Below are 12,463 nucleotides of genomic sequence, written 5' to 3' on the forward strand. Positions count from 1 at the left end.
TCGTTTTATTAAAGATGAAAGAATTTAGACAGTTTTTAACTCTAAGTGACGCTGCAGTGTTGTTTGACCTGAAGCATACGGAGTTTAGGACCCAGATTACTCCCAGATTTAAGAGCATCTTAGTCCGACAAATATGACAATAACAACGGCCGCTTGCATGTTCTGCAAAAAAAATGTGCTTTGTCGTGTATCTGACGGACAAACACCAAACCAGTTCCACATCACTGAAGTTGCACCATTTTTACAAACCAATTCTGGTTCATCTGTTTCACTCAACAATCGGCCATGTGCGTATGAAAACAAAGGCACTGCGCATGCGCGTTTTACTCCCATTCTATCGCGATATTTCATTTTCCTATCGTTGCCTAACATTATACCGGTATTACCGTGAACGGTATAATATGGCCCAGCCCTACACCAAAGTAAAATCTCTTTCAAAATAAAATGACAATCAGAAAACGACAATCAGAAAAACGTCTCTCCCAACATAAAATAAATCAATATATTTACTCATGAGAACACAAATCTAACACCCCCCCTTGTTCTCATGCTATCAACCCATAGCATCTTATGCATTTCCAAAGAACCATTTTTGAAACTTTCTGAGTCTCACTCTTGTGACTGGTTTTGTTAGTATGTCTGCAGTCATTTCTTCTGATGGACAGTATTCAATGCAGATTTTCCCTTCATTTACCGCCTCACGAATGAAGTGATATTTCACATCAATGTGTTTGGACCTCTGTCTCTTCACAGGGTTTTTACTCAAAGCAATGGCCCCTTGGTTGTCCCCAAACAGTTTCGTACGTGTGTATCTTTTCTTGTCCATGCCGTTTAACAGTTGGGTTAAATACATGCTCTCCTGAGTAGTGGTTGCAAGACCAATTTATTCAGCTTCACATGTTGAGAGTGCCACTGTAGGCTGTTTCTTTGTTTTCCAAAATATTACTGGTCCCTCTTTAGTAAGTGCAAAACAGTAGCCTGTTTTACAGAGGATGCCCAGTCTGAGTCACTGTTTTTCTTAAAGATCAGTTCAAAGTCATTTGTACCTTTCAGATACCTGAGGACTTGTTTTGCCGTTACTAGGTCCTCTCTCATGGGTTGAGCTAGTGTTTGAGATAGTCTGCTAACAACCCAGTTTATATCTGGTCTCGTACACGTCATGGCATATATCAAGCTGCCCACTATTTCTCTGTACTCTCTTGAGTTAACAGTCTCATTTCCATCATTTTCTCCACACGTGGTAGTATCCGTTTTTAGTTCGCACGGTGTGGATCTGGGTTTGCATTCAGATGTCATGTTTGCTGTTGGTGCAAATGTCTCTTGGTAGTCTATCCCTTGTGTCTGGTTGTAACCTTTTGCTACAAACCTGGCTTTGAATATTTGTCCTTGTTCGTTTTCTTTGAGGGAGTAGACCCATTTTCCTCCAATGGTATTTCTACCGGTAGGTAAAGTAGTCAGTTCGAATGTGTCATTCTCTTTCAGAGGGTTGATTTCTTCTGTCATTGCCTGTTTCCTCCTTGGTGCTTCTGGTGATTTCAGCTCCTCTTTATAGGTTTGGGGGATTCCACAGGTTGCTCTGTAACAGTAATCAACACTCACAGAGGTTACATTTGTTAAATCTTTGCAGTTAGATGTGTAATCCTCTAGATATTTGGGAGGTTTCCTTTCTCTGTTAGGATAGCGCTCAGTTTGTTTTTGCTCATCATCCTCATGTCTTTCTATGTCAGGGTTTGGTTCGTTTGTGGTGGTTTCCTCATCTCTAGGGGGTCTGTTCTCTGTTGCATTTTCGTTTTGTTGTCCTGTACTTTCTTTTGAGGGTACTACATACTCATAAGTCTGAATTTCTGAGTCATATTCATCAGTCTGTGTTTGTTGTTCAACAGTGTTCTTCTTGATAAATCTCACAAGCCTGTGTTTTGACACTTTTCCTGTGCGAGGGTTATAGACCAGGTATGCTGGGCTATTTTTACTATAACCCACAAATATTCCTTTTTCACATCTGGGATCAAGTTTCTTGTGGTTATGTATGTATGCGTAACAGTCTGATCCAAATATCCACAGTTTTGAGAGATCTGGTCTTTTCCCTGTTAACATTTGATATGGTGTACTTTTAGTCCTGTTACTGTAGCAGCTGTTGCGGGTGTGAGCTGCATTTTGAATGGCGTAAGGCCATTATTCTTTTGGCAGCTCTTTTTCTAGTAAGAGACACCTCCCCATTTCAAAGAGAGTTCTCCATTGCTTCTCAGCTGTGCCATTTTGATGAGGAGAATATGGTGCAGATGTTTCATGCTTTATGCCTTTTTCCCTTAAAAGAGACTGAAAGGAACTGCTTGTGAACTCTGTGCCATTGTCCGATCTAATGCACTTAACACTGCCGTATGGTGCACAGTCGGCTAGAAACTTTGCTGTGGCCTCTGTCGTGTCACTTTTCTGTTTTAGGAAGTAAACTGACACTGCCCCTGAAAAATCATCGGTAAATACTATAGCGTATTTATGACCACTTTGGCCACTTGGTTCAATAGGGCCGGCTAGGTCAGTGTGTACCAACTGTAATGGTTCACTCGCTTTTGGGTCACTTTGTCTGTTTCTGTTGTTAGTGAATTTCCCTTCTGTGCACACATTACAATCTAGCATCCCCCTGCCTGTGATTTTCATGCCATCTACAACATCGGGTAGTTTTAACACATCGCTAACATTACAATGTCCTAAAATTTCGTGCCATGTTTTTACATCACAAGCCAGATTAACAGTATCACAGGACATTATGTCATTGAGTGATGTTTCAATGTTTACCATTTTCAAATAGTAGAGTCTGTTGTATTCTTCGATGGGGAAGACTGTCCCATCTTTGTTCACTAGTTCGTTCTGTCCCTTCTTGAAGACCACCTGTGCTCCATAGGTTGTAGCTGCCTTCACTGAAAATATGCTCTGAGGGTAGGATGGGATGAACAGAGCATCTCTTAGTGTGATGGTAGTACAGTGTCCTTGTGTGTCTTGTAGAGAGACGTTCACGTCTCCCCTCTTGAGTGCGACGTTGTTTGTCCTGGATCCATCAGCGAGCTCCATGTAGTGTTCCCCAGGATCAAAGGTCTCGTCGAACTTTATGAACTTATTCTTCTCCGTAATGATGTGTGAAGTCGCACCACAGTCCACCATTAGTCCTTCTCTCATTATGTCAGTAGTCAGAGGTCTTTGACTGACTTTAAATACAAAAGTCTGCTCTTCTTTCTTGCCCTCTAGTTTTACTACAGTTAGTTTTGCGTCATCTCTGTACTTGGTTTTTCTTCTACATGTCTCATCACTGTGTGTCGAGCTTCTATGGTAGTTACACCACTTAGGTGTTCCCTTTTGGCGACAATCTTTTACAAAATGTCCTTTGTTTCCACATCCATGACAGGTGATTGATGTTAAATCAACCTTCATCACACTATCCACTTTTACTTTGTTGTCAAATTTTTCTGTTTCCTCGTAACTTCGTAGGTTGCTTTTGAACTGTGTGAATGTTAAATCTTCACTGCTTTGAGTTGTGTGGATAGCAAATGGCTTGTAAGTTTCAGGAAGCCCCTTTAAGATCATGGCGATAATAAGTCCATCACTGATGACTTCTTTTGCATTTCTTAGAGAGGTCACTGCTTTTTCAGCTCGGATAATATAATCTGTCACTGTCTCATCTGGTTTCTTCTGTAAAGACGTCAGCTCTGTGTACAGTGCGATGATTCTGGGCTTGCCTTTACTATCGTAGTGGTCACGTAGTATTTTTAAAGCTTTTCTTCCGTCGTCAGCCGCATCTCTCATTACCAGTGACAGACTTTTGTCATCGAGAAACTGTATCAGTTCAGCGTAGCATTCAGCATTCTTCTCTGCATCTGGGTTAGTGACTGATAATATAGTGTCCTTTAGGCCAATGATCCGCATGTGGCCGAGAAACTTCGCCTCCCAAAGTTCGTAACTGTTTTCGTCTCCGTTGAACACTAACCTCTGCCATCTTCCTCCTGTTGTGTCACGCCTGGGCCCATAACCTGTTGAGCTTGAAGAGTTTTCTTCTTCTTCGGCCATGTTCTCTTAATAATACACTCACTTGGTTGATTACTTTGCCCGTTTCTTTTATTGTTAGCAACACAGGAAGGGAATGCGATACATCATTGCAGCAGTTCGCGCCAACTGAACACACACACGGAACAGGAAGAGGAAATGAAAAAAACAATCACCAAAGTAAAATCTCTCAAAATAAAATGACAATCAGAAAAACGTCTCTCCCAACATAAAATAAATCAATATATTTACTCATGAGAACACAAATCTAACATTATATAATACTGAAAGTTTTTTTTTTTTTAATTTAAACATCTTTAAGTCACAGTATAGTAATGTGGTTACATATACAGACGCTCGCATGATTGTGGTTGATGTGAAGAAGGTGAAAGGAGAGCGCACTTATGACCTGTCCAGAATGGCCTACTACATGGAGAAAGACATATGTACAACCTTTTTGTGTGTGTGCACGTTTTGTATAATGGACCCACTGGCTAACTCCGTCAATTCACGTGACTTTCTGCAGGTGAAGATGCTGCCACTGTTTACTGACCAGAGCAGACGCTTTACTCCTTCTGTGGATGGGCAGAACCTGATGATGGAGAAGATCATCATTTACTACGTGGATGAGGAGCCCCCGACTGTTCATGCATCTCGTCCTCCTTGTCCAATTTTTTTTTAATTTTTAAAGGAAATTTTAAAAATGCTTTTTTAAAGTAATCCCTTACCATCTAAATGTTAACACTCTTGAAATTTCACTTCTTTTTATATTAAAGGGGATTAAAGGCATGGTTAAACATTTTTATACTGAGACAAAGGGGAGTTTCTCTGGTTCGGCCCACTTAAGATTAAAGTGGGCTGGATGTGGACCTCGATGCAAAACGACTTTGACAGCAGGTCACAGTTAACGTACACTTGTATTTGCCAAAGTATGTCACAAACTGACACATGTAACACTCCAGTGAAGCTTTCATATATTCAAGCTGACATTAATTTTTAATAAAAATATCAGTGCATTAGTAAAACGCAATAACGATTATTTTACGTGAGGCTGGGTGACTCTAAGTCATGACAGTGCCTTGCCCCCAACAAAAGAATAAAATAAAAGCAGAATAAAGTCGATCCTTCCTCACCTCATATTTCTGAGTCCTCTGGTCCTGTTTAAGCCTTTGAGTTTATCGATTTTGGTACAGAGTAGAAAAGGCTTGTGGATATTCTGGGGTTGCTGTAACTCAGGAGGAAAGTCTCTTAGTGAAGATCAGATAAAATCTGATTTCGGATGTTTATGGTTTGTGTTAATGTGCGTTCCTACTAGAAAATAAAATAACCATTCTCTCTCTTATTTTTAAAGGAAGTGTGCATGCATCCAGCCAAGTTTTTAAGTACATGTGTTCAACTGCTTTCTAATAAAAATATCTAATCAGCCAATCACATGGCAGGAACTCAGTGCAGTATGTAGACATGGTCAAGACAAGCTGTCATGTTCTGTTTTAGACTTCATCTGGGTGAGATTATATTCTGAGTGGTTTATGTTTGTTTTCTTGAAGTTTTCTGTTCTCGTTTGATCATTGATCAGAAGTTTGATCACGAGTTTCTGTTACGGTGTGGGTCTCGGGTTCTTAGTCATTCTTTCATTATGTTTAGAGTGTGTCTCTTGTTTCCTCTTTTATTCTGATGTTCAGCGTATTTAGTTTTGCTTCCTCCCTGTCTTGTCAGCTCTGATTAGTCCCAGTTGTGTAACCACCTGTTCCAGTCCCCTCGTTATCCTGCCTGTGTATTTAAGTCTTCAGTCTCCCTGCTTGTTGTCACATCCTCCACGTTAGCTGTGTGTTGTAGTTCCATGGTCTCAAGTCTCTGCAGTTGTTAGTTCTAATTTGTCTTTATTTTGTTTCCTTCATCTGCTTTGTTTTTAGTTCATTTTAAAGTTTGTGTCTCAGAGTCCTGCATTTGTTCCAACCCTTGCTTGCCGCACAGCTCACCATGACACGAGCTGCTGGAGTTCAAGCCAAGCATCAGAATGGGAAAGAAAGGTTTAATTTAATTGATTTGGGACCTTGCATAGTTGTTAATGCCAGGCAGGTGAGTATTCTGGAAACGGTTGATCTACTGGGATTTTGATACACAAACATCTTTTGGGTGGACAGAAAATGGTCTAAGAGAAAACACTGATGTCAGAGGAGAATGGCCACACTGCTTTAACGTGACACAAAGGCAACAGTAACGCAATTAACCACTCGTTACAAACACGTTATGCAGAAGAGTGTCTCTGAATTCATGTTAAATGAATTGCAAATGGGCTGCACCGGGTGCTACTGCTGTTAGCAAACAACAGTAAACTGAGGTTACAGTTTGCATGTGCTCACCACAATAATGTGGTTTGATGAGTTTCGATTTTGTTGCAACATCTAGATGGTACGATCCAAATATGGCATGAACAACATGAAAGCCCCTTTCCGTCTTAATGGTTCAGGCTACCAGTAGTGGTGTAATGGTGTGAGGGAAATCTTCTTGGTATCAAAGAACAGAAAGCCGAGGTTATCGTTTACATAAGATCACTAAAATGTTCTGGTCTGATTAGTCTTGAGTTCTGCTGCTGTAGTGTCAGACTTCCTTGTAAACAACCATGAATCTGTTCTGCCTTTTATCAGTGGTTCAGACAGCTGCTGCTGGTTCAACATGTATTTTTCCTTGATGTTACCTTGTCACAGTTTAGGCTCCTTAGTACCAACTGAAATTTTCAGGGTGAGATTCACATCTCAATAAAAAACAGAGAATTATCTTTCAGTTAACACTACTGATTTACATCCTGGAAGAACTTCCATACTGGAAGAAAGAGCGAAAGAGATCATATGTAAAAGGGAATTTTTGAAAAAGTGCTTATAAACGTTATAAATGATCTTTTTTTTTCTTAAAGAAATCTTTTACTTCGTGTTATGTTTTTCATACCAGTTGTACTTTCCATTGCAAATATTAATCACAGTTAAATTAAGGGGGGATGGCATTAAAAACTAAGCTAAGCTGTGATGTCATCAAGTACACTTCCGTTCATACTGTAGAACCACCGCGCTGCGTTCTCCTGAAGACTTTCGTTTGAACGAACTTACGCCCACCGGAGCCTCGACTGAATTCTTCGTTCGGACTCTGCAGGAGACGGACGCATAGGAAGCGGACAAACGAAGACTTCTTTCTTCGCCTTTGATCATGAAAGTGTGGGGTTTTGCTGTTCTGGCCGCTCTCGCGGTCGGAGCCTCAGCTCAGAGCTGTAAGTAGTTTAAATTTGATACAAACTTGATTCTAAAAAGAAGCCACAGCTCAGTTTGAGTAGATTTAATGGAAATTTTCACAAAAACGAACAACCCCCCCCCCAAACGCATTTTAAAAGTTCAGAGCACCTTTATTTAAGACATAGATAAATTATCTTTCTATGAGATGTAGTTTTGCTTGTTTTATTTGATCAAATATTGTAATTGGCCACCAGAGTTGAACCAAAAAGCTGTTTTTAATGTTACACTAGCTAGTTTTGTTGGTGGTGGGGAAGGTTTCTTCCTCTGTGTTGGGACCAGCACCCAAAAGATTCATTCTTATATTCTTATTCATTCTTATATAATACTAACTATACTGTACAGTCACAGTATAGTAATGTGGTTATGTATTTGAGTTCCTGTTAATAACCTGCTAGTGTGGTGGTGTTTTTTCCTCTTTAGGTCCAACAACATGTGCCACTATGAAGTGGGCTATGTGCGACGGACCCCCATGTTCATGTACTCTTCTGGTTGGTAATGGTACAAAACAGCCCATAGACTGCACAGCATGTAAGTTTAGAAGTGGTAAAGGGGCTCCTTCCTGTTTCATGTCCTCTGTTTGACACTCCAGCCTGCTCATGGTGTGCACTTTGTTCCCCCCTCAGTGATCCCCAAGTGCTTCTTGATGAAAGCTGAAATGTACAGAGCTAGAAAGGCCCTGGGCACTCGCAGTATTGGAAGAAAGCAACATGAGACCGCCATTGTGGACAACGATGGCATCTATGACCCTGAATGTGAGAATGACGGCAAATTCAAGGCCAAGCAGTGCAACAACACAGATGTGTGCTGGTGCGTCAACAGCGCTGGAGTCCGTCGGACTGACAAGGGAGACCAGACCCTCCAGTGTGAGAAGCTGGTGGAGACCAAGTAAGTGATTTCACTATAGTGAAGGATTGCTGTGAGGATGAATAGTTCAAGTATTCAACATTTCTTTATTTTATTTTTCCCTCTTCCAGCTGGGTCCGTCTTCAGCTGACACACAAGGAGGGGCCCACCAACGTGAATAAAGACAATTTGAAGACGTAAGTCCACTTCAGCCCTTATTAAAAGTTAAGAAACATGCTGAGGCTGACATTTCCAGATCTCACCATCCTAATGTCTTTTTTAAAACAGTGCTATTGCAAATGAACTTAACAGCCGTTACAAACTTGACTCCAGCCTGGTGAAGGAGGTTCAGGTGAGTGACAGTCCAACAAAAAACTGCTTGTAATTTAGAACAAAGCAAAAAGCACCACTGCCATGCTAACTAACATCCTGTCATTCTACAGTATGACCCAGACGCTCGCATGATTGTGGTTGATGTGACTAAGCCAAAAGGAGAGCGCATCAGTGACCTGTCCAGAATGGCCTACTACATGGAGAAAGACGTATGTACAACCTGTGTGTTTGTGTGTGTGCACGTTTTGTATAATGGACCCACTGGCTAACTTCATCATTTCATGTGACTTTCTGCAGGTGAAGGCGCTGCCACTGTTTACTGAGCAGAGGACCTTTACTGCTTCTGTGGATGGGCAGACTCTGATGATGGAGAAGATCATCGTGTACTATGTGGACGAGGAGCCCCCGACCATGACCATGAAGCACCTGACAGGCGGGATCATCGCCGTCATCGTGGTGGTGGTGCTGGCTGTGATTGCTGGCCTGCTGGCTGTGATTGCTGTGGTGAGCGCATCTGCATGTCAGAAGTGTCGTTTAAAGAACAAATGTTAAAACAAAAGGCCATAATTTAGTTTCTTCTCTGTGTTTGTAGTTCTTTGTCCAGAAGCGACAGAGGAAGTACAAAAAAACTCAGGTGAGATAAACGACCTGCTGTCTGTAAATTTATCTTTTGAGAAAAAAGGGTCATTATATAAACTTTTTTGGTGTGTCTGCTCTTTCCTCCAATTCAGCAAAGAGAGATGGAGCAAATGTAAAGCAGAGAGAGTGTGAAGAGTCGACGCATACGCGTACCTGACAGGCAGGATCATTGCTGTCATCGTGGTGGTAGCGATTGCTGTGATTGCTGTGGCGAGTGTATTTGTAGAGCAGGCACGTGCAGAGGGGGGGCTAGAGGGGCTTGAGCACCCGCCCCTTTCCTGATGGGTGCCCAAAGTGCCCTTTTGTTGAGGCAACTTTTTTAAAAAAAGTTATTATTTTTTTTATGTGTGTGTGTGTGTGCGTGCGGAGTCCTGTCTGTGCCCCTCAACAATAATATTTAACTATTAATCACAGTTTTGCTAAATAAAAGGATCTGGCTTGCATCAGTCACATGATCACATTTAACCAATGATCGCCCTCGACGGCAGAACGCGCTGGTTACGAGCCGGGAACGAGCTCACAAAGAGCACGCGCCGGAGCTGTAGGAGAAACACAAGTTAACTCAGAGACACAGACTGATGCGACAAAACCAGTAAGTAGGTGTACAGCGTACACTGTAGTGTGTAGCACCCAGGAGTATTAGCTTATTACGTACACGTTGGTAAGCTGTCTTGTTGCAACTGACGAACTGAAACAAACGAGCGTGCTGTGTGTGCAACAGCGCAACAAACATTACCTGTCCTTTTATTAACTGCACAGGTAGTGCTGGTCATAGCTGCTGGCTACCTGTGCAAGGCTGTCATGGGTCTGTAGCTCTGTCACCGTTTTAGGGAACATATTTAGTTTTAAAGTAAGTTTCCGGGCTTTTCCTGCCTTTCTGGAGGGATTATATTTCACTAAAAAACGATCTAATATGCATGTCCACATAATAATTATTATAATATATTAAAAAACACAAGCTGTATTTTAAAGAACATACATTAAGAAGCAGATTATATTAGATTTATATTTTAAATAAGACAAAAGTTGGATTTTACAGCAGTAAAATGATTGTATCTCTACAGTTTAAACATGTAATAAGCTTTGCCCTGCACAGAGTGGATAGTGAAACAAATGGAATCATCATAAATACATTATTTCATATTTATTACTTCCCCCTCCTCATTGCTTTATTATTGTAGCTCTAGTAATGAATAATAATGTAAGGATTCTGGATCAGCACCATGATGCCCATAGTATATACAGTATTCTGAAGAAGGTCTAAAATGTCACTGTGTGTGCATGTGTGTGTTTTATTTAGATGGATTTAAAAAAAATATATATTACTCATGATATAACATTGTCCAGACATGCCTGGTAAGGACCTGAGGAGGAAACAGTAGGAGCTGTGTGAGGCTACTAAAGGCAGTGCTATAACATTTTTCTGTCATCATTTTATTATAGATTAAGTGCAAGAGTTGTTAGGTGTGGACAATTAGATTATAGTTTATTGCAATAGCAAGTTGTGCCTTGTTCTTTTTTTTTTTTTTTTTTTTTTTTTTTTAGGGAGAGAAAGAAAACCAAAGGGGAGAAGAGACGGTGAGAAGGGGGGGAAGAAAGAAAAAAAAAACAAACAAAAAGAAACAAAACACCTGGGTCACCTGTATGGAGAAAAAAAACAGAAGAGAAAGCAAACAACAAAGAGCAACATAATAAAAAAAACAGCACCATCACTATAAACTAGCTAGCAGTAGATATCAGTAGATACTAAATAATAAACGATATTGTGCAGCACGCAAGATAGACAGCGCACAATGTGCTTTGAGGCAGCAGCCAAGAAAGCTGTAGTCCGCGTCTGTGAATACCCGTGTGTACACCTGTGTGCATACCTGTGTGGATCAGCATGCTTGCATTCCAAAGGTTTCTCCATGTAACGATCTGCTAGGGAGTGTGGGGGGGCCACAGCCCCGTCCTCCAGGGCATGAAGCAGGTATGGAGGAGATCAAAACTCCAGACATCCAGAGGCCCCCAGAACACAAGAGACCAAGGAAGACCAACAGAGGGGCAGCCGCGCCACTGTCCCAGTAAGAGCTGAGGAGAGTCCCAGATGAGAGCTCACTCAGCAGCCGCGGAGCAGAAGCCAGGGGGGGGGTTGCATTGACGCGCCCGTGAGCTCCGCCGGCAGCCAGCTGTGCCTGAGTGACCGAGCCCCAGGCCGAGAAGCCGGGGGCACCCCACCTCCGAAGTGGCCCGAGCGAGCCCCAGGCTCCAGGCCCCGATAAGCGGCCGCCAAGGAGTGAGCCGGTGTGTACCTGGACGCCCATCCCCAGACACAAAGAACCACCAACGCACCGACACCTGAGGGAGTCCGCCACTGGCAGGGGAAGTGGTGGTGGGTGGAGATAGGCCTCCAAACCTTGGAGGGCCTGAGATGTCCCCAGAGAGGTGGCGTCTGATACCCAACCTGACATATAGACACAGACATACAGGCACACACAGACACAAACATCCATTCCCACCCTCATGCTCTCATATGCACTTACTCCCCACTCAACCAACGTGGAGACAGACATAAAGAGACGCTGTACACACGATCACACTCCCCAAGCGTACTCTACGAACCGGGTCTAGGTACCCTTGCCCCTGGAGGGGGGAACTGCACCCAGACCCAGGTGGTGTTACCCTTTTCCCTGCGGTGGGGGGAGGCAGACCGCCCCGACTCCGCAGCAGCAGGGAGGCCCCACACTCCAGACCGCAGTCGGACGGCCAACTCCTCCTCCTAGCCCCCCCGCTCCAGCAGGCCGCAGAGAACGGGGGTGAGAGAAGACTTGTTCTCACATAGCAAGTGGAGAGTGATATATGAAATGATGGAAGGAAGAAGAGAAGCAAAGAGTGATTCACAGGCAGAGCCTAAATTATTTCTCACAGTTTTTTGTTGCCCTATGGTTCCAAGCGCTGTCACCAATCTTTGCATTTTGTTATTATCTCATGACACTTGTTTAATCAGCTACCATCTCTCCTATGGACTTTTTAATGTTTACAGTCTCAGATCAACACAGCCCTTCTCTTCCCATATTAGATTCTTGATGAATGTGTGTTGTTGTTATTCAGCCTGGTTCAATGTGCCCCTTTTTAACTTTGAGCACCCGCCCCTTTAAACCTCTCTGCACGGCCCTGCTTCAGTGACATTGTGACAGTTGAGGAAGTCGAGTGGGTAGGAGTGAGCTGCCGTTTCTTTTGATCACCTGTTTTCTCCTGTTTTGAGTAAGTTAAGGAGGTCAGAGTCTGTCTTCGTTTTTGGCACATGTTTTGGAAGGTTAGGTGTGTGGGAATCAGTTTAGATTCGTTTTGTT

The 12,463-nt window shown here is 42.5% G+C and overlaps 1 protein-coding gene across 1 annotated transcript; it reads left to right on the forward strand.

Annotated features, from left to right (window-relative positions):
* Window positions 1–7,186: 7,186 nt before the first annotated feature.
* On the forward strand, window positions 7,187–9,378 carry LOC146561481 (tumor-associated calcium signal transducer 2-like). Its single transcript, XM_085297598.1, has 9 exons — window positions 7,187–7,294; window positions 7,737–7,844; window positions 7,940–8,201; window positions 8,291–8,356; window positions 8,448–8,511; window positions 8,603–8,701; window positions 8,790–8,996; window positions 9,085–9,126; window positions 9,224–9,378. The coding sequence occupies exons 1-9, from the start codon at window positions 7,234–7,236 to the stop codon at window positions 9,245–9,247; spliced, it is 933 nt and encodes a 310-aa protein (XP_085153724.1). The 5' UTR covers window positions 7,187–7,233; the 3' UTR covers window positions 9,248–9,378.
* The last annotated feature ends 3,085 nt before the right edge of the window (window positions 9,379–12,463 follow it).

The sequence above is a fragment of the Mchenga conophoros genome, linkage group LG13, assembly GCF_057382185.1.
Source record: "Mchenga conophoros isolate Kocher_MC1m ecotype Shallow Benthic linkage group LG13, M_conophoros_male_GT1.1, whole genome shotgun sequence".
NCBI lineage: Eukaryota > Metazoa > Chordata > Actinopteri > Cichliformes > Cichlidae > Mchenga > Mchenga conophoros.

Excerpts from the sequence above, each read along its gene's own strand:
- LOC146561481 (XM_085297598.1), top strand. The coding sequence starts at position 7,234 with ATGAAAGTGTGGGGTTTTGCTGTTCTGGCCGCTCTCGCGGTCGGAGCC. Across the intron at positions 8,512-8,602 it reads GCCTGGTGAAGGAGGTTCAG|TATGACCCAGACGCTCGCAT; the intron begins GTGAGTGACAGT and ends GTCATTCTACAG. Across the intron at positions 8,997-9,084 it reads TGCTGGCTGTGATTGCTGTG|TTCTTTGTCCAGAAGCGACA; the intron begins GTGAGCGCATCT and ends CTGTGTTTGTAG.